The sequence below is a fragment of the Tasmannia lanceolata genome, unplaced genomic scaffold, assembly GCF_043159265.1.
Source record: "Tasmannia lanceolata isolate RefF3 unplaced genomic scaffold, GAP_Taslan_0.1 ptg000004l, whole genome shotgun sequence".
Taxonomy (NCBI): Eukaryota; Viridiplantae; Streptophyta; class Magnoliopsida; order Canellales; family Winteraceae; genus Tasmannia; species Tasmannia lanceolata.
Genome location: NW_027518681.1, coordinates 6,599,059 through 6,621,204, shown reverse-complemented (window position 1 = coordinate 6,621,204; position 22,146 = coordinate 6,599,059). Strand labels below are relative to the sequence as shown.

Below are 22,146 nucleotides of genomic sequence, written 5' to 3'. Positions count from 1 at the left end.
GAGCTTCCATTACAGTTTCTTCATGTTTGACAGTCCATTACTGACTAAAATACCTAAGAATTTACTGTGGAAATTTTTCTATGCTCAAATTCCCAAAGTTCTGAGTACGCAGACTGTTACACACTCCTAATAGCGGCTACTTAGCAACCCCAGAAAACTTTGGAAAATCACCATAAATCTTAAACATTAAGAAATGGTAGGGAGTAGAAAGTTTCATGTCCATCTGACCATGTGGGTCCCCTCTTTTGAAGTCAGCAGTTGTCTGTCATGCTGACATCAGCAGTACATATCCTTTTTGGTTTCAAAAAATCATTTCCCCCTTTCACCTGCTTCCTATAGTAAATTTCTTTTGTTTTCCTTATGGTTCTAGGGGTTTTTGCTTCTGATAATTGGTTTCTTCTCCCCAGAATATCTTGTGTTAACACTGTCTGCAACAGTCTATGGAAAATTAGAAAAAAATTACAGCAATGTTAGTCCAATTGTCTCTTCTGCACAAAGTAGTGGGGCTATTCTTAGATGGAATTGATGAAAACGATTGATGCCTCTTTTTTTCCTTCTCAATTATTTTAGTGGTAGCTTGATTTTACCTTTTTCTTCTAAAATGGTGATGACAGCAATAGACACACTTGTAACCAATGGGTGCAAGAAACAAATGGCATATTTTCAATGGTTATTTGGGAAAAAAGTACTTCCATTAGTTTTCAATTGTGTGGTGTTTTAAATCGTGTTTTCTGATCTTCATCAAATATTGACATATATTGGTGGGATACAACAGGGAAGCTTTTCAACTGGCTGATATAGATTGGGATAACCTTGAATTTGGGCTGATACCAACTGATCATATGTATATGATGAAATGTTCTAAAGATGGAAAATTTTCTAATGGTGAACTACGGCGTTATGGGAACATTGAGTTAAGCCCATCATCTGGAGTGTTAAATTATGGGCAGGTCAGAGATGGTTTTTTTTCTTCTGGTGTGTTCTAATTTTTATCTGTTCCCAACTCGTGCCTTCGTATCTATTCCTGAAATTATCCTTTAATCATTTCATTTCTGTTGTATCTAGAAGTGAAGCATTTATCTAATGAGGGTTCCTGAATTGCAATACTTAATCCTAAATTTATTGTCATTCTTTTATGTCCAGCGCCAAGTGATTATTATTCTATGGTTATGTTCTTCTTTGTAAGACCAATATTATGCCGTGAAACCTTAGTATTTTGATTTAACCTCATACATTGTGAAGCTTTATAGATATATTTCAATTTCTTGCTGGGGCTGAGTTATGTCCATTAATGTTGGTTGTTGGGTTATTAGAAATATCTAAACATAAGGAAATTTTCTGTCAAGAATATCTATTTGATTCACACAAGTGCACACACGCGCGCACACCCGAATACAAACACATCCATTGAGATTAAGGCATAGTTGTCGGAAACGTCGTAATGGAGTGGGAAACACATTTCAGAAAAGTTTCCGAAACATGACAAAAAATTGGGGAAACGTTTCCGAAATGCATGGGAAACATGTGTGAAACATATGGGAAACTTATGTGAAATACGTGAGAAACTTATGAGAAACGAATGAAAAACGTATGAGTAACGACGTGTGAAACGTTTTTTAAGAAATCATACCAAAAAATTATCGAATGTGTATTAAAATAAAAAACAATAGTATATATAGAAATAAGTAAAACATTATGCTGATGTAGTTCTCTATGGCATTAAGTTGTTATCCATTGATGCATTGGAGAAGGTTGAAATTGAAGGAAATTCGAAGAATGTGATAAGTTGGATCAGTTGAACTCACTCATTCCAATGGAGATTTGCACCGTGGTTCAATGAAATCCATGATATTATTGGTGGCCCTCATCCTCAGGCGTATCATGTTAAAAGATTTCCTCCTTGATCTTCTTTCTTTTTTTGTTTTCTGTATTGTATTGTTTATTCTTCTGTATCTTTCTCTGGGCCTTTTTGCCCCTATTTATAGATCATACTTATCTCTTTAAAAAAAGCAAAACATTCTGCTAAAAATAAAATAAATGTAGGGCATACATAAATCATATATGCCTGCCTCTAATTTAAATAAAAAATTATGAAAAAATTATAAATGGATGTATTTTTTCGTAAAAGTTCATAAAAATTGAAGGGGTTTTTGCAAGAAGAGTAACCTACTATGCAGTATTTGCTAAAAGAGTAACATGGTTTGCTAATTTGCAAAATGAGTAATGACATTTGGCACTTTTTTGCAAATCGGGTAAACTTAACGGTCTATTGACGGAACTCAAACGTAAGATGATTTTAAATTTGAAAATGACAAAATTACCCTTTATTCAAAGAATATTAGGGGTTGCATTATGATATTCCTACAACCCCTTGATTTTTAGTTTTTATATGGTGCAAGTTTGCATAGTTCAGTATTTTTCAACAAAGTATTGTACGACATACCATAGGATGATCCAAGCTGTCCATTTGATGTCCCACGATGTAAATACGTTGTGGCCCATCAAATGGACCGTTTGGATCATCATATAGTGTGGGCCGTACATAACCTTTTGAAAATATTGAATAGAAGGCTAGGATCATCCTATGGAAATGATTTTTAGGGCACAACGTATTTACGTTGTGGCCCATCAAATGGACGCTTTGGATCATCCTATGGTGTGGGCCGTACATTACTTTTTGAAAATATTGAATAGAAGGCTAGGATCATCCCTCAGAAATGATTTTTTGGGCACAACCTACTTACGTTGTAGTCCATCAAATGGATGGTTTGAATCATCCTAACGTGTGGGCCATACATTAGTAACATTACTTTTTGAAAATATTGAACTACACGGGCTTACACCATATAAAAATTCAGGTTTCTAAATATGCCAAGGCCCTGTTCATTTGGGATTATCAAGCATGTGATTACTGTTGTGGCATGTGATTATTGCAATCACCTATTATTACATAATTGATTATTGCAATCTCCTCCCTATGTGTTTTTTCGTTTAGGAGTAAAGGTCATTTCTGTCTTTTCTTTAACTTAGAATCGTGTCTCGTTTGCTTTCTGTCTAGTTTACCCCATTTGCAAATAAGGGACAAAAGTCATTACTCTTTTTGCAAATTAGCAAACCATGTTACTCTTTTTGCAAATACTGCATAGTAGATTACTCATTTTTCAAAAACCTCAAAATTGAAATAAAGAAATTCTAAATCTACAAACCCAAAAAAATACACAAAAACTTTTGAAAATACAAATAAAAATAAAAATTAGGGTAATAAGATGAAAAAATACAAATAAAAATAAAAATTAGTGTAATAAGTTAAAAAAAAAAAAACTAAAATAGAAATAAACCATGTTAGGTGCATTTCTCACATATCACTATTTCCTTGTGTTTCATATGTGTTTCCAACGACGTTTCTCTATCGTTTCTGAAACATTTCTAACGTGTTTCCTATGATGTTTCTCAATGCAATTCTCATACGATTTCTATCACTCCCCCGATTCTCTCTTCCCATCTATTTTCCCTGTGTTTCCCGCATCCGTTTCATGTTTTGCTTCGTGAATTGGTTTCACAATCTGGTAACCATGGATTTAGGTGTGTTTGAAGACATACACACATGCAAATACACACAGTCATTGAAATTAAGGTGTGCCCCTATGTTGAGATAGTAATGGATTGTTCATCAGGCTTCTTGCTTTTGAAACTGCTCTTTTACATTAAGGCCTTGTCTGGCAGCCATGATTTTTTTTTAATGATAAATTAGTGTCTCCAATTGGTGAGAGAGGGTGGGGCAGGTGGGAGAATGAGAGAGATTTGAGGGGGCACGATTTTGAGATAGGGTGAGAAGTGGCCAAAAATTTGGGAAAATTTGATCCCATTTTGAGTAGAGTTTTTTGTTTCCTGATTTTAGAAGGAGAGAGATTTGAGGGGGCACGATTGAGATAGGGTGAGAAGGGGCCAAAAATAAGGAAAAAGTCGATCATATTTTGAGTAGAGTTTTTTGTTTCGTGATTTTTAGCCACTTCACCCGCCCTACCCCCTCTCACACCGCTTGGAGACACTAGTTTATCATGAAAAAAATTCATGGTAGCTAAACGAGCCCTAAGGGTTTTGTGAATTTTCTTTTGAAGGATATAAAGAGTTTTGGACAAATCATAATGAAAGCACTGTCTTTGCAAGGCTGTGTTTAATTGCATTTAGCCATGAAGAAGAGAATCTTCTCACCATCTTGCTTTGGGAAATACAAAAAGAAGTGGGATAGAAAGACACATGTTTTTTCTACTGACAAGCAATTGAGGGGAGTACGTGGCTAATTCGTCATCCGCCTCATCAGATTCACACCATATCCCTGCAGATTCTCTCCTCTTCCCCTCGCCCTCTATCCCACTCTAATTAGTTTTGCTACTGACTTCAATGTATCGACACTGATTAGTCGATGGATATGTAAATCAATTTTTAATATCAATGAATTATTAGCTAACTCCTTAGGAGGGGTTCTAAGGAATAGTGGAAGAGAGGTGTTGTGGTCTTTTGCAGGCCCTATTGGGCTTGCTGATGCCACGGGCCGAAGTGAAAGCCGCACATCAAGGTTTGAAGTTGTTAGCTAGAGACTGGGGTGGCTCAAGAACTTTCTTGTTGAAGGTGACTCTTTGAACGTCATAAGGTGGCTCAAGAAATCTCAAAAACCACCATGGCGGTTTGACCACCTATTCGACGAGATGTATGATTGGACGGATAGATCCTCTTGGTCATTTCACCACGTTCGACGCTCTGCTAACCATGTGGCTACCGTCTTGCTAGGGAGGGAGTTTCCTTGAATGAGCTTGCACTTTTCGATTCTCTTCCCCCTTTTTTTTTTTTTTTTTCTTTTTCTTCTTTTTATTTTCCTTGTTATCTGCTTCCTATCTTGACCACTTCGGTCTTCTTTTTCAATAAAATTGGCTATCATTTTCAACAAAAAAATAAATATCAATGAATTATTGCAAGATTCCCAAATTAATTCCTGTTATCATGAATCAGTTTAATGAGTCATAATTTATGAATCTGGGATTAATAATTTCAGTGATTTATCTTGACACCTGAATTTTGACAAGCTATGAATATCCACTAGATGATTGTTCAAAGTTGCCTTCAGGCTCTAGTTTGTCATGATGTAATTCCAATCCTGATATTTGGAATTGAAGCTTTTGATGCTGCCCAATTATCAGATGCTATCATTAATATGTCTAACTACTTGCATGTTGTGTATGTTGCTTTGTTATGGCTTATAGTAATGGTTATCCTAAAGTTCTTATTCCGATAGATGAATAACTTATCCTAGTATTATATTTTATAATAGCAATGAAATTAGGTTTGATGGTGACAAGCTGGCCCTAATAAGAACTGCTGTAAAAAGTAAAAATAAAATAAAATAAATAAACATACAAAAAAAGAGGAAGCTCTAAAATAGAGATGAAAAGCATAGAAGTCACAAACTATGCATTGTCTCAAACTCTAAATTCTCCACAACAAGCTGTCCTCTGGACTTCTCATGGGCAGGCGAAGTGGCCATCTCATTAGCAATCTAGGGAATTTGCTTGCAAACGGGCCCAAAAGCTGTTCATAGGAATGTTAGCCAACCACAGCTACCCGAAACCCATTTCAGAAGCCCATTTAGTAGCATTTCCCAAGTCCTCTTAATCCACAATGGATTTAAAAAAAAAAAAAAAACTATCTTTGAATAAGGGAAGGTTGTTGAGATGAGCCAAGGCTTTCAATTCATAAGAATCATGTCCAATTGGACTGTTAAAAGCTTTAAGAATCTCTCCTGAATTATGGACCGCACCACAAGTCCGGAAGGGGCCTAGAGTCCAAAATGAACTTCTGTCAAAATTCAGCTTAGGGTACTAATGGGAAGAAGCACTCACTTTACTACAATTCTTCAGCTGAGACTGACAAAAGGATTTTCCGATTGCCTAGAAATTCCCCACCAACAACCCCCAAAACTCTCTTTTTTCAAAAGAATCCCATTAAGCGGTAGACATATTAATGTCCACAATGGTTCTTCCAATCAAAGGATCATGGTCATCATAACCCTCTTGTTCATTCAGCCTATAAACTCCTAAAGATTTTGTATGGTCATCCCCCAAAGATTTTGGGTACCACGTCAGCAAACCACATTGTTTGGTTGCCAATGTAGCATTGAAATCCCTGGAGACTCTTAGGGATGTCTCCTGGTTAATCATAATCATTGCATATCTGCTGATGTGTCACCCTTATCCCATCCCTTTAATTTCCGAGCCCAAAACCACAAAAAAGGTGGAATTTTGCTTGGATTTCTTGGGAATGATGCTTTTTTCTCTCTCTCTCTCTCTCTATGTATATATATATATATATATATATATATATATATATATATATATATATATATTGGTAATGACACCCCCTACCACTCCTCTACTAGGTTGACAACCAAACAGTACTTACCACTATTCTCCGAGGTAAGTTCCAGGAAAATCCAATGCATGTCTCCTCCCTGTTGAGTACTTATTCCACTACTCTCCAAATCTATGCCGTGCAACCAAGCAAACCCATAGGGAATTTGGGTCCCACACCATAGCAATAGCAAACCATGTGCAATTAATTATCTACTAAAAGAAGGGAGAAAAAGGATTGGATCAAGAAACTTTCTTTCGGGTCCCTTCATCCAAATCCTCTATTCAACACAATCAGCAAGACAAACTTTGTTCAAAGATGCTAACAAGGAGAGAAGAGACTCATATTCATCGCGTTTTAAGTTTTTCCTAAATGCTAATTCCCACTTCACTCTTCGTCCTACTCTACATAGCTTCCTCTCTACCCTTTTCACCACCAAATGCCGCACTTTAATCCTAGAGGGTGTGTTTGGTTGCACAAAAGCTAAGATGACTTGTTATTTTGCTTGGCATTCGGGTGCCACGTCAGCAAAAATCATTGTTTGGTTGCCAATACAGCATTGAAATCCCTGGAGACTCCTAGGGATGTCTCCTGGTTAATCATAATCATTCCATATCTGCTGATGTGTCACTCTTGTCCCATCCCTTTAATATTCGAGCCCAAAACCACAAAAAGGTGGAATTTTGCTTGGATTTCTTGGGAATGATGCTCTCTCTCTCTCTCTCTCTATATATATATATATATATATATTGGTAATGACACCCCCTACCACTCCTCTACTAGGTGGACAACCAAAGTACCAAACACTACTTACCACTATTCTCCGAGGTAAGTTCCAGGAAAATCTAATGCTTGTCTCCTCCTTGTTGAGTACTTATTCCACTACTCTCCCAATCTATGCCGTGCAACCAAGCAAACCCAGAGGAAATTTGGGTCCCACACCATAGCAATAGCAAACCTTGTGCAATTAATTATCTACTAAAAGAAGGGAGAAAAAGGATTGGATCAAGAAACTTTCTTTCGGGTCCCGTCATCCAAATCCTCTATTCAACACAATCAGCAAGACAAACTTTGTTCAAAGATGCTAACAAGGAGAGAAGAGACTCATATTCATCGTGTTTTATGTTTTTCAATTAATTATCTACTAAAAGAAGGGGGGGAAAAGGATTGATCAAGAAGCTTTCTTTCGGGTCCCTTCATCCAAATCCTCTATTCAACACAATCAGCAAGACAAACTTTGTTCAAAGATGCTAACAAGGAGAGAAGAGATTCATATTCATCGCGTTTTAAGTTTTTCCTCAATGCTAATTCCCACTTCATTCTTCCTCCTACTCTACATAGCTTCCTCTCTACCCTTTTCACCACCAAATGCAGCATGACCTTAGGAGGGTAACCAATGCCAATAGGAAGCATGATATAAATTGAATACTATCCCTTTACATCACAAAAACATCCGCAAGTTCCTCCACTTTGTTGTTCTCCACCACTGAAGTCTGTGCCTATGTCCTCCCAATCTAAAGGATAAAAGGGGAAAAAAAGCATCTTTCTATCCCAGAATTGAACCCCTAAACTAAGTTACTTAAACCTTTGATCTTCAGACGAATAGTCACTATTGGATACACCCATCTCACCAAACTTTAGTTTCCACCTCTTGCTAGAGGGGATAGTTTGAATAGGGTATACCACAATGACACCCTTCCCTCCTTTATTCCTTTTTTTTTAATTCTTTCTGCTTACCAATGCCTTCAATGTGCCCACTCTTTGGGTGATTAGCATAGTTAAACAACTCATCACTAGAACAACTGAATGCTGGTAGATTCCTATCCGACTCACCTCTTGCTTTGTCTCCAACCATAAATTGCTTATACAATCTTCTGTAGCGAGCTGTTGATACCACCAACCAAAGTGGTGTATTTGAGAGACTAAGGTATGGCAAAGAAACCTCTAGTCGTTTCCTCTTCACCTCTTCCAGTCTCTAGCTCTATATAAAGTTGAAGCTAGTGCAGAGCATCAAATATGGGAGTCCGTCCCACTAAGACTACAACCTTCAATTGTAGTTCAGAGGCACCTATACGATGTCTTTCTCTTTTGTAGAGCATTCCTCAAGTCAACTAATTAAAGGAGGAGGATGAGTCTGCAAAGGCCCCTTTATTGTTCAAAGTTTGCGCAATTACTTCACACTCCATAGAATAGTTTTCATTTTAAAATGACCATTAAGACCACACTCTACTCGTTCAATTAGAAGTATGATGTTTAGCCACCTAGTTGTCATCCTTATCCATCTCTAAGCCATTTCTCAGTGAAACTATCATTGGAAAACAGTGCAAGATACTCCTTTGGCACCACATGACCACATTAATTTTGATTATCTATTCAGTTCAAGGCTAAAGTGTGCTTTTTTATTTTCAAGTTCTATAACCGTTTATGAGCTAATTATAAATCTTCAAGTCCAATCATCTAACCGGGTTTCTCTTTCAGTTACCTTGATTTAGAATTAGAAGTATATATGGTTTGTGTGCAGTGTCTGCTACTTGAGATCTTTACAAGTATTTTTATCTTATCATCATATGAAGTTGTTCCTCATCCTCCTATGAGTTTCTTGTAAATTTTTATTTTATTTTTATTTTGATTTTGAATGGCATTTCTTGTAATTGATTATGTTACTGCTTCATTTTATTATTTTTATTTTGCCTTTAGGGATTATTTGAAGGTTTAAAGGCGTACCGGAAAGAAGACGGTTCTATTCTGCTATTTCGCCCAGAGGAAAATGCATTGCGGATGAGAATGGGTGCAGAGCGGATGTGCATGCCCGCTCCTACTGTTGAACAGTTTGTGGATGCTGTGAAGCTCACTGTTTTGAAAAATAAACATTGGGTACCATGGGATTCTCATGTTCTACTTGTAGATTTTATTGGTAGTACGTAAATTCCTACTATTGTCCCCATAATCTGCATCTGTTCTGCAATGTAGGTCCCCCCTCCAGGTAAAGGCTCTCTATATATCCGACCACTGCTCATGGGAAGTGGAGCTGTTCTTGGACTTGCACCAGCCCCTGAGTACACATTTCTGATTTATGTTTCTCCTGTTGGAAACTATTTCAAGGTTGGTTGAATAACTCTATTTTCTGGATTGAGTTTGTATGTCAAATGTAGGATGCTTCCAGACAATGGTTATCTTCTCTTTGGTTTACTATAATGGTTGACAATTCTTTCATTTTTTTTCCTTTTGTTTTTCCTTATATGCATCTGGTTATTTATAGGCTGCATTTTGTTTGAGATCAGCTTCTTTGGGTTTGCATTCACAAACCCAAAGTGTGACTCATTTGTTTATTAACGAACTGGTAGGGGTCTGCCAAACCCCCAGCTTACCTACCAAAAGAAAATTTGTTTGGGTTTGTGAATGCATGCATGCATATTTTTTTAGAGTTATGCTAAGAAACAAGTCAAGCACAGTTGTATTTTATTTCTTTTAACTTTTCTATGACCACTCTTTTTTGCATTTTACTTTTTCTCAACTTTCTTATTGTTTTCTTCTGTATAAGGGTGATATCTCCCTTGTGATAGGACATGTATGTGTGCGCGCACACACACTAGTATTCTGGCCGCATGATATGCATGGTGTAAAAGGATGAGCCCCACACTGTCAAAACATGAGGTGTAAAATGGTGAAGCCCACGTTAATGCATAGGTTTTGATTGAGATGGTGGACCCCACATCATCAATAACATTAGGGGTAAAATGGTGGGCTCCACCCTATGCATAGGTTAGGGTAAAGAGGTGTAGAATGGTGGGCCCTCCCATGCTAGGCATGGTTATAAAATGTAAGGCCCCACCCCATCAATCCATCATAGCACGAGGTGTAAAATAGTGGGCCCACTAGAGCAAGTGTAAAATAGTGGCGGGATAGGCCCCAAAATATCAAAACAAAACATGAGGTATAAAGAATAGGTTTTCCAATAAAATTTTTCTTGGAAAGAAGGTGAATGACAATGGAAAGAAACATGCTTAGTAATGTGTGTGTACCTATGGGAAAAGTGTTTATAGTTGGCCGACTAGATAAATTTATCTAGTCCAAAAACTCATCTCCACAGGATCATCCTAACCCTTCGATTTGTGGAGATTAAAATGGACGCATATAAGCTCCTCAAATCTGTCCATTTTTCACCTTCACAAATCGAAGGTTTTAGGATGATCCTATGGAGATGATTTTTTGGGCAGACCCTATCTATGTCAGGGCCTATCAAATGAATGCTTTGGATCATCCTAACAATGTGGGCCTGCTGTGCTTCTGGCCGGCAGACTAGATAATGTTATCTAGTCGACCAACTAGAAACACTTTTCTCATATCACATGTGCAGGATGCTTACCTGCACATGAGTGCAGGAACAGGGTGGGGGCCCACATTTTTTTGGGGTCCAAAGCTTTCACTTGGAATGCCTTTCCATGGATAGGGTGTGGCCCAAAAATCAGCCCCATTGGATCATCCTAACCCTGCGATTTGTGGAGGGGAAAAATGGGCAGAAACATGGACACACAGTGTCTGTCCATTTCCCCCCAACCTTTGATTGGGTTAGGACGATCCAATGGGGCTAATTTTTGGGCCACACCCTATCCATGGAAGGGCAAACCAAATGAATGGTTTTGATCCGTACAAAAATATGGCCCCCACCCTGTTTCTGCACTCGTGTGCAGGTAACTTACCTGAGGTGCACACGTTTGCAGGAACCCTTTCCTCATATATATCGAGAAAAGGTTTCTGAAGTATCGCTCACCCTGAGCAGCCCTCTAGATACCCCATTTCCCATAGTTGGTTGAGTCATCCAACCCATTGGTTATGTAGGTTATAGGTAGGATTAGAGTTATGGTTATGGTTAGGGTTAGGGTTATGGGTTATGGTTATGGTTATGATTAGTGGAGGTTTTCAAATGGATGGCTGCAAAGTAAACTCCTATAAATCGAATGGTTATGATTATGGTATGCAGGTGGTTTCTTAGGGACACCCTATCTTTGTGAGGTCCTATGGAATGAATGGGTAGGATGAGTCAAACAACATGTAGGTGGTGTTTTATAGAGGAAAGTGTTGGTGAGCTTAAGCTCACCAAACTTATGGTGAGCTTAAGCGTCCAATCACATTATATATATATATATATATATATATATATATATATATATATATGGGCACATTTTTGTAGGGATCAAAACCATTCATTTGGATCGCCCTTCCATGGATAAGGTGTGGCCCAAAAATCAGCCCCATTGGATTGTCCTAACCCAATCAAAGGTGGGGGGGAAATGGACAGACACTGTGTGTCCATGTTTCTGCCCATTTTTCCCCTCCACAAATGGCAGGGTTAGGATGATCCAATGGGGCTGATTTCTGGGCCACACCCTATCCATGGAAGGGCCTTCCAAAGTTCCAAGTGAATGCTTTGGACCCCCAAAAAATGTGGGCCCCCGCCCTGTTTTTACAAACGTGTGGCACACCTTTGCAGGAACCATTTTCTCATATATATATATATATATATATATATATATATATATATATATATAGGAAAAGGATTGTACGCTCGAGCGTACCAAGCTTATGCTACGCTCGAGTGCCCAATCACATGGGTCCCACATTTTTTGTGGTGATCCAAAGCATTCATTTGCAAGGCCCTATCATAGATAGGGTGTGTACCAAAAATCAGCTCCATTGAATCATCCTAACCCTCCAAAAGTGGAGGGCCAAAAATGGGCAGATTTATGGACAAACAGTGTCTATCCATTTTGACCTCCACAAATGGATGGGTTAGGATGATCCTATGGAGCTGATTTTTGGTACACATCCCGTCTATGTAAGGGCCTTTCAAATGAATGCTTTGGATCATCCTAACAAAGTGGGCCCACATGTGATTGGGCACTCGAGCGTCGAGCGTACCATAAGCTTGGTACGCTCGAGCGTACAATCCTTTTCCAAATATATCTTTGAACTCTATGTTTCCAATTTGTGCCATCATGTATTGTTCACTTGCATCTACAGCAATAAGTTCCAACTACGTCATGCTTTTTCAGTCTATCAAGTCATGTGACCTCATTTTGCTTCACATTCCATCTTTTTCAACTTCTGCCCCGCTTTGTGGCCTTTGTGATAGATATTCAATTTCTTTCTTTTATTCATGCTGGCAAGAATTTCCATTTCTCAACAATGTTTTTGATCTCCGAGTCTGGTTGATTTTTCCCTCAACTAGTATGTATCCCCAGACTAGAGCCCCTCCAAAGCATAAGTTTCACTTGCGTATTCTTGCGGTCTGAAGATAGTATCATCTCTTACGGTCTTACCCAATAAATATCCGCTTGCTTATTTCTTTTTCTTTCTTTGGTAAACAAAAATTTTGTTTTTGATAATAGCAAACAAGATTGCCATTAAAAAAAACTCAACTCAACAAAGCCTTTGTCCCAAACTAGTTGGGGTCGGCTAAATGAATCATTTAGAAAAATTTCATGAAGATTGCCATTCAAAAAAAAAAAACACAAGATTACAAACTGCATGGGATGCAGAGATTGTAATTTGAAATTTTAGGTATAATTGGTGTCTTGAATGCCTCAGAATTCGTACTATACTTCTAATATATATATATATATATATAGAGGAAAGTGTCTCTAGTCTCTCCCCTAGATAAGCTTATCTACTCCTCCCTTTAAAAAAACACAGTGGGCCCACGCTGTTTGGATTATCCAAAGCATTCATTTGATAGGTCCTAACATAGATAGGGTGTGCCCAAAAAATCAGCACCAAAGGGTCATCCTAGAACTTCGTTTTGTGGGGCCTTGTGGTACCCAGAATGGACACATATAAACGTCCACGTTTATATGCGTCCATTTTGGACACGGTGTGCCCCACAAAACGAAGTTCTAGGATGACCCTTTGGTGCTGATTTTTTGGGCACACCCTATCTATGTTAGGACCTATCAAATGAATGCTTTGGATCATCCAAACAGCGTGGGCCCACTGTGTTTTTTTAAAGGGAGGAGTAGATAAGCTTATCTAGGGGAGAGACTAGAGACACTTTCATATATATATATATATATATATATATATATATATATGAGAATAGTGTTCTTGCGCAGCTGCTCAGATAGCTTATCTGAGCAGCTGCTTCAAAAACTCATATGGCCCACATTTTTGGGGTGATCCAAAGCATTCATTTGAAAGGCCCTTCCATGGATAGGGTGTGTACCAAAAATCAGCGCTATAGGATCATCCTAACCCAATCAAAAGGTGGAGGGGAAAATGGACAGACACTGTTTCTGACCATTTTTTCCCTCCACAAATGGCAGGGTTAGGATGATCCTAAAGGGCTCATTTTTGGTACACACCCTATCCATGGAAGGGCCTTCCAAATGAATGCTTTGGATCACCCAAAAAATGTGGGGCCACATGAGTTTTTGGTGCAGCTACTCAGATAAGCTATCTGAGCAGCTGCGCCGGAATACTTTTCTCTCTCTCTCTCTCTCTCTCTATATATATATATATATATATATATATATATGAAAAGGTTTCTGAGCTCGAGCTCAGCCTGAGCTAGAGGTTACGAAAGTACCACTCCGATAGTTGTTTGTCTCATCCAACCCATTCATTTTATAGGTTAGGATTATAGGTTAGGGTTAGGGTTATGATTTGTGGAGATTTAGAATGGATGGCTAGAAAATGGGCTTCTATAGATTGAATGGTTAGGATTATGGTCTAGAGATGGTTTGTTAGGAACACCTTATCTATGTGAGATCCTATAGAATGAATGGGTTGGACGACTGAAACAACATGGAGATGGTGTTTTTATAGAGCTATTGCTCAGGCTGAGCTAGAGCTCAGAAACCTCGCCCTCATATATATATATATATATATATATATATATATATATATATATATATATATATATGGGAAAAGTGTTCCTAAACTATAGCTCAAAACACATGTGGCCCCACATTTTTTGGGGATCCAAAGCATTCATTTGGAAGGCCCTTCCATGGATAGGTTGTGTATAAAAAATCAGCCCTGTAGGATCATCCTAATCCTGCCATCTGTTGAGGGAAAAAATGAGCAGAAACATGGACACACAGTGTCTGTCCATTTTCCACTCCACCTTTGATTGGGTTAGGATGATTCTATAGGGCTGATTTTTGGTACACACACCCTATCCATGGAAGGGCCTTCCCAATGAATGCTTTGGATCCCCAAAAAAATGTGAGGCCACATGTGTTTTTGAGCTATAGCTTAGAAACACTTTCCTTATATATATATATATATATATATATATATATATATATATATATATATATATATATATATATATATATATATATATAGAGAGAGAGAGAGAGAGAGAGAGAGAGAGATAGAAATGATTGTGCGGTCGACCGCACCAAGCTTAGGTGCGGTCGAGGGCCCCAAACTCATGTGGGCCCACTTTGTTAGGATGATCCAAAGCATTCATTTGAAAGGCCCTTACATAGATGGGGTATGTACAAAAAATCAGCTCCATAGGATCATCCTAACCCATCCATTTGTGGAGGTCAAAATGGATAGACACAGTTTGCCACAAATCTGCCCATTTTTGCCCTCGACTTTTGGAGGGGTTAGGATGATCCAATGGACCTGATTTTTGTACACACCCAATTTATGATGGGGCCTTGCAAATGAATGGTTTTGATCAGCACAAAAAATGTGGGACCCATTTGTTTGGGCCCTCGACCGCACCGGTCGACCGCACAATCTTAATCCTCATCATATATATATATATATATATATATATATATATATATATATATATGAGGGCGAATTTTCTGAGCTCTAGCTCAGGCTGAGCTAGAGCTTAGAATACACCATCTCCTATAGTAGTTTGACTCATCCAACCCTTTCATTTTATACTACATCACATAGATAGGGTGTTCCTAACAAACCAGCTCCATACCATAATTCTAACCATCCGATCTATGGGACCCTAATTTCTAGCCATCTATTCTAAACCTCCACAGATCATAACCCATAACCATAACCCTAAGCATAATCTATAAACTAAATAGGTTGGATGACTCAACCCACTATGGGAGTAGTAGTTTCTGAGCACGAGCTCAGAAACCTTTTCATATATATATATATATATATATATATATATATATATATATATATATAGAGAGAGAGAGAGAGAGAGAGAATAGTGTTTCTGAGCTAGAGCTCAGATAAGCATATCTGAGCTCGAGCTCAGAAACAGGTGTGGGCCCACATTGTTGGGGGATCCAAAGCATTCATTTGGAAGCCCCTATCATGGATATGGTGTCCACAAAAAATCAGCTCCATTGGATCATCCTAAACCCTTCCATTTGTGGAGGGAAAATGGGCAGATTTGTGGAGAAATAGTATCTGTCCATTTTTCCCTCCATAGATCGAAGGGTTAGGATAATCCTATGGACCTGATTTTTGGTACACACCCTATCCATGATAGAGCCTTTTAAATGAATGCTTTGGATTCCCCAAAAAACATAGGCCCACATGAGTTTTTGACGCTCTAGGTCAGATAAGCTATCTGAACTAGAGCTCAGAAATACTACTCTCTCTCTCTCTCTCTCTCTCTCTATATATATATATATATATATATATATATATATATATATATATATATATATATATATATAGGAAAAGGTTTCTGAGCTAGAGCTCAGAAACCACTACTCCCATAGTTGGTTCAGTCATCCAACCCATTTAGTTTATAGGTTATGCTTATGGGTTATGATTTTTGGAGGTTTAGAATGGATGGCTAGAAATTATGGTCCTATACATCGGATGGTTAGGATTATGGTATGGAGCTGGTTTGTTAGGAACACCCTATCTATGTGAGGTAGTATAAAATGAATGGGTTGGATGAGTCAAACTACTATGGAAGATGTTGTAATCTAAGCTCTAGCTCAGAAACCACACCCTCATATATATATATATATATATATATATATATATATATATATATATATATATATATATATATATATATATATATATATATAGCTTAGCAAAGGCTGGAGCCCAAAGGGAAGAAATAGAAATAGCATCTTTTTTGTAAGCCTCTTTCAGGGCATCTAGTATAAAATACTTAACCTTTTGGGGATCAATCAATCAATCTAGAATGGGGGTAGAAACGTCAAAAACAGCCCCCAACGGCTATGAAGGCAAAACAGTAAATTTTTTGAATTTTTCCCGACATTTCAGCAAATTCAGGACAAAACATGGTGTTTCGCCCATTTCATCTGAAATTTCGGTTTCCGGCGGAATTCTGGCCTGAACAATCGGAATCCGGAACGGAAAAATAGGGTATTCCGTTCCGGAATCTGGACCGGAACCGGAATTCCTGTTCGTTCCAGCCGGAAGGAAACGGAATTGATAACTTGGTTCTAGATAAAATATTTGAAAGAAATTTTGAAAAATTGAAGGAAAAGTTAAAAGAAATCGAAGATAAACAATAGATCTAGTACATTCTACATAGATCATGCACAGATCTAGCCAAATAAAACACTGCAAACATAAATCTATCCTTATTTAATCATTAAAAATCAAATTAATTAAAATAAAAAAACAAAAATATTAAAATTCGGCATAGGGGATAAATGAATATTTTACCCCCTATTTACCCCCACTGTAATGGACCTTATGCATTCTTCAAAATTAAAAAATCACCCAGATTGACGCAATTCACTTCAATTTCTCAATTGAGCATCAGACGGAATTTTTCTCACAGATTTTTAAAAAGAATTGTCAAAATATTTCTCATCTTTCCCTACATTTGAACCCCGAGGGAAAAAAAGATAAAGGGATAAAAAAACCCCATTTCACATTTTCTATTGATTCTAAACACTTTTGGTACACATGTGGCCTATCGGTGCCTGTTGGATTCAATCAAGTTAGAGGATCGGAGGGATCAGTGTTTCGATAGCAGATTAGAATATGAAAAGAGAAAGAATAAATAATAGTGCCTGAGAAAAGAAGAGGAGATGAGGTAGTAAGGAGAGAAGATGAAGGGCAGAGAAGTTAATGAGAAAAGTGGCGAGGTTGGGGGAAGTAATGAGTCAAGCCTAATGGCTTTTTATCTTATATTTATTAGGAGAACATGAGAAAAAATTACATACTCTGCCACTTATAAATGAAAAAGATAGAAAATGACTAATATACCGTTAAATCAGAAGTGACAAAGATAAAGCAATATGGTTCAAAAAGAAATCAAAGATATAGCAATATAAATAAATTTCAAAAACCACCAACTACACTTTATTAGTAGGTACTCTTGGAGTAGGTCTTTTAATGAAAAGACCCCCCTAACACTGATTAATGTCTTGCTACCAGGAAGAGTTACTAGATCCTGGTGTATGTTTGCTCTAATGCTGATATCTTTTCTGCTGTTGCCTACTATCTATGAGGTATTTTGGGTGCCTCATGATACCTTTGGGCCTCCTGAAATTAATGAAAAGCCACAAGAAAAGATTTGAGTGTTTAAATTCGTAGTCGGATAGCTTTAAAAAAAAATTCTAATTGGAAACAAACCACTCAAAATGGTAAGTGGCTTGTACTTGTGCAAGAGATACTTATGGGGCATTTGACAATTTGGGGCATTTGACAAACAAAGCATTAGAGTAAACAGCCAGAGAAGCATTATTAGAGAATTAGAGCCGGCAGGCATATCTAGTGTACATAGTCTTCCATCTTGAAACATTATTGAGTGTAAATGCTAGATTGGTCTTCTGTGGTTTCCTTGTTCTTGAATCCATTATGATATCCAATATAATTTCGATAATGTTTATGGAACCAGTTGCTTTATCCACAAAATAAAATTGTAATTATTGAAAGTATTTTTTTTTTTTAACTTCAAGCAGTCAACTACTACTGAAAATTTTAATTATTGCTTTCTCTTTTGTCCTTGAAAGAAATATACTATAGAATTATGATCTTGCCGTCTTTCTAAGTTAGATAATCAGAATTGATTGATATTCAACTTTTACAAGAGCAGGACTTTCTGAGATAAAGGGATGCTAGAACCACCATAATGTGCTATTTTTTTTACATGAGTAGGGGTGAAAGTGTTTTGTTTTGTGAGTTTCTCTTTTCCAAGAATCGTTAGTAGTAATTCACCTCAAGTTTTGTGTGTGTTTATTCATTTTTATGCTACTTGTTTCAGCCTTTTTTTTTTTTGCAGTACCTTGTCCTTATGTTTTTTTTTCTTCTAATTTTCCATTTTCCATTAAATGCCATATCACTGTAAAACATATTTATATATGCAACTGATGTCAGGAGGGTTTGGCACCTATAAACTTGATAGTTGAGACTGAATTTCATCGCGCAACTCCTGGTGGAACCGGAGGTGTTAAGACTATAGGAAACTATGCTCCGGTAAGATAACATTATAATTCTAGTTTTCTTAGTCATATTTTTTTTTATTAGTATGTTCAACTAATGGCATGCATTCTTTAGTTTCTAAGGTTCTAATGTTATATTTTGTTAGAACTAGACAATAATATATCTCTTGCTATCAGCATGCATGCATGTTATATGTACCTGTGTGTAGCATTGGAGTGTATATATGTGCATGTATGCATGGGAGTGCGCAAGTGATACATGTTAGATCTAAACATTTAAGTGCTTGCGGTGCGCACCGCTGTTATCTCATGGTCACGAAGTCAAGGGAATTCTTTTTCAAATTTGTTTTTCACGAGTTTGATGTTTATATTTTTCCCTAGATTCAGGCATTCTTTGCAGTCATGGTTAGAAAACTTAGTTCAGTAGGATGTGGCTGTCCATGTTTCTATCTTTGCGTAGAGATCTCTTGCTAATTTCTTTTGAACCTTTCACACATTTCTTGGGCATTTGTTAGATTGATTTGGCCTTCTAATAATATCACTTTCTTTTGGGAGATACGTGTATAGCATCGGTTGTGAAATTCTAGGCAATAGTTTTTTTTTTTTTGGTTCATTTTGTTGTATGGGACCTACAGTTGTCTAGGGCTTGTTCCCTTATTTATTATGACTTATGTGGATCTATTAACATGGACTAGTTTGAATTGTCTAATTTTATTTATTATGGTTGACATTTGAAACACGGTTTGTTTTATGTGTATGATTATGTGCCCGGTTCTAAGAGGGACTTTTCCCTTTGTGCCAATCACTTCTTACTTCAAGGTTGTTGTACACCAGTGATCCACAATACCAAGTTTGAGTAGTAGCATTTTCTAAAAACTCCTAAAATCAATCATTGACTCACCCTAGTCGACTTGGATGTGGCCTACTAAGTCGATCAAAAGCTATTTTAACTTACCCCATTTCAATGAAAAACTCACCGCATGAATCATGGGCTCGCTAAAGTCAACTTGATTTTAGCTTGGTTGAGTTCTTATCCTAGTATGAGTATTTAAACATTGAGTACCAGGACGGTCAAAACTGACATTATGAAAGGACTTGGTCATATTTGCTTCTAATCTCATGTTAGAAGTTATTTGGCTTTATGATCTTACCGGAAAGTAGATGCCCTTGTTATTTTCAATAAACTACATATTATTACTCAACATGATAGTGAAAGCTTGGTCTTTGGTTACCTTTTTTTTTTAAAAAAAAAAAATTTGGTCTTTGGTTACTATTCCTCATGAAAAATTGGTTTGGAGAATTGTCAAGTTTATCTCGATATTTTCATAACCTCTCAAGAATGTTGCAGGATTTCGAATAAATGAAAAAAACTTCAAAATCTTGTAAGATTTGGAAAAGGCCCATTAGATTACATTTTCTTTTTGCCATTTAGGAAAAAAATCCTTGTTTTTCTCACATGATATCAGAAGAGTATTTAAAAATACTCATGAGATTTTTTTACCATCTTATTTACAAATTATTTTATATAAAATTCTAAATTGTTAGATAGGCATTTGTGTGTGTTTGTCGCCTAAGGGCATAGTGGTCATTGTATTTTCTCTCTGTATATAAATACATTAGTGAGGGGGAGAATACCCTAACTCACTCTTTCTCTTTCTTCTTGTCGCCATCTCTCAACATGGTATCAGAGCCCTAGGGTTTTGATCCCCTAGGGACCACCATTGTTTTTCTTTCCCTCCTTCCCACCAAACCCTAACCCCTTTTCCTTCTCCTAACCCTAACTCTAACCCTTCTTCTCCTCCCATCAAACCCTAATCCTAACCATGGTTTAAAATTTTGGTTTCGGTAACCGTTTCGGACCCCACCGAAAATTGAAATTTAGTAATTTGGTTCGAAATTCCGGACCGAATTTTCGAAATTTCTGAACGAAATTCCAAAATTTCCGCCGAAATTTTGTAACACTTTTTTTAAAAATAAATAATGGCATTTAATTGAAATTTCGGACATAAATTACTGAAATTACCCAAATTTCGGTCTGAAATTTGGTAAATGGCGAAAAATGAAATTTCGGTTTCGGTCCCCATCGAAATCCGAAATTTCGGTCAAAATTTAAAACCATGATCCTAACCCCTACCAGCTGCCCTCCACGCTCCCCAGCTCCCTCGCCTCCACCCCGACAGCCCAAAACCCTCCCTACCTCTCTCGCCTCCAACCCAATCCCCATTCCCCCCCCCCCCCCCACGCCGCCCTCCCTTCTCCATCTCACCAAGCCCCTAAGCAAGGCTCGCCTTAGTGATATTTATGCCAAGCTTGGAATGCTCAATGTTTACATTCCAGGTTGAGGGGGAGTGTTAGATAGGCTTTTGTGTGTGTAGCCTAAGGGCATAGTGGTCATTGTATTTTCTCTCTTTATATAAATACATTAGTGAGGGGGAGAATACCCTAACTCACTCTTTCTCTAACTCTCTTCTCTTCTCCATCTCTCAACATAAATAAATGTGGAATATATTAAATAATTGCCGCCCTAATTTTTTTCTTCTATTTTGTATTTATTCTATTATTTCTTGGTACGTTCTCCTGATAAAACCCCAAGAAAACCAAAAACTTTTGAGGAATACTATATTAGCCTATTAGGTGTTCTCAGGAATGAAATTTGTGACTTACAATTCAGGAAAAAAGGGAATGAGATTTGTGACTATTGTTTAGAATTATTTTTCCAATAAGATGGCTTTGCTCTACATGGTAATAGACTGCTAACTATTGAAATTCCTTTGATTGTTAACTCAAGTGACCATGAATGAGTCCCTTGAATCAACAAAGAATACTTTTTACAAAGATTCCAGTTATCCTCGTTAGAACCATGTGCATGTTGCATGACAAATTGCCTTTTTTCCATTTTTTTCTTTTGTATAGGTTCTGAAGGCACAAGCAGCGGCTAAAGCCAAAGGCTACTCTGATGTTTTGTACCTTGATTCAGTTCACAAGAAATATCTGGAGGAGGTTTCATCTTGTAATGTTTTTGTTGTGAAGGTACATTAATAATTCCCTCTATTTTCTTGATATGAAGCTTTTCCTTTTCCCAGTTCCTTATTGAGAGATAAGAAGATAGGTGTATTCTACATGGGAAAAAAGGACAAGGTGTAAAATGCTTGTTCAAACTTTTGCATTTCAAATAAATTTGCAATAAACAAGTCAATCCTTGAGAAATATATTTGTTAACCAAGAGCAATAAGGTAATAACTCCATTTTAGTTTCTGCCATGAATTCAAAATTCAGTTTCTAGGATTGACTTTGTGTTAGTGGAGGGCACCAAAACGATACATGTCAGTTTCATATAAATCGTTACCATGTCATTTCCTGAGCCAAAAAT

The 22,146-nt window shown here is 37.3% G+C and overlaps 1 protein-coding gene across 2 annotated transcripts in view; it reads left to right on the top strand.

Annotated features, from left to right (window-relative positions):
• LOC143876156 (branched-chain amino acid aminotransferase 2, chloroplastic-like) overlaps window positions 1–22,146 on the top strand; it is a 61,261-nt gene that overhangs the window by 28,930 nt on the left and 10,185 nt on the right. For both annotated transcript variants that reach the window (XM_077377840.1, XM_077377839.1), the window contains exons 3-7: window positions 776–950; window positions 9,100–9,276; window positions 9,373–9,504; window positions 18,712–18,810; window positions 21,690–21,806. In XM_077377840.1, coding sequence (XP_077233955.1) covers window positions 776–950; window positions 9,100–9,276; window positions 9,373–9,504; window positions 18,712–18,810; window positions 21,690–21,806 — 700 coding nt within the window. The remainder of the gene's footprint in view (window positions 1–775; window positions 951–9,099; window positions 9,277–9,372; window positions 9,505–18,711; window positions 18,811–21,689; window positions 21,807–22,146) is intronic.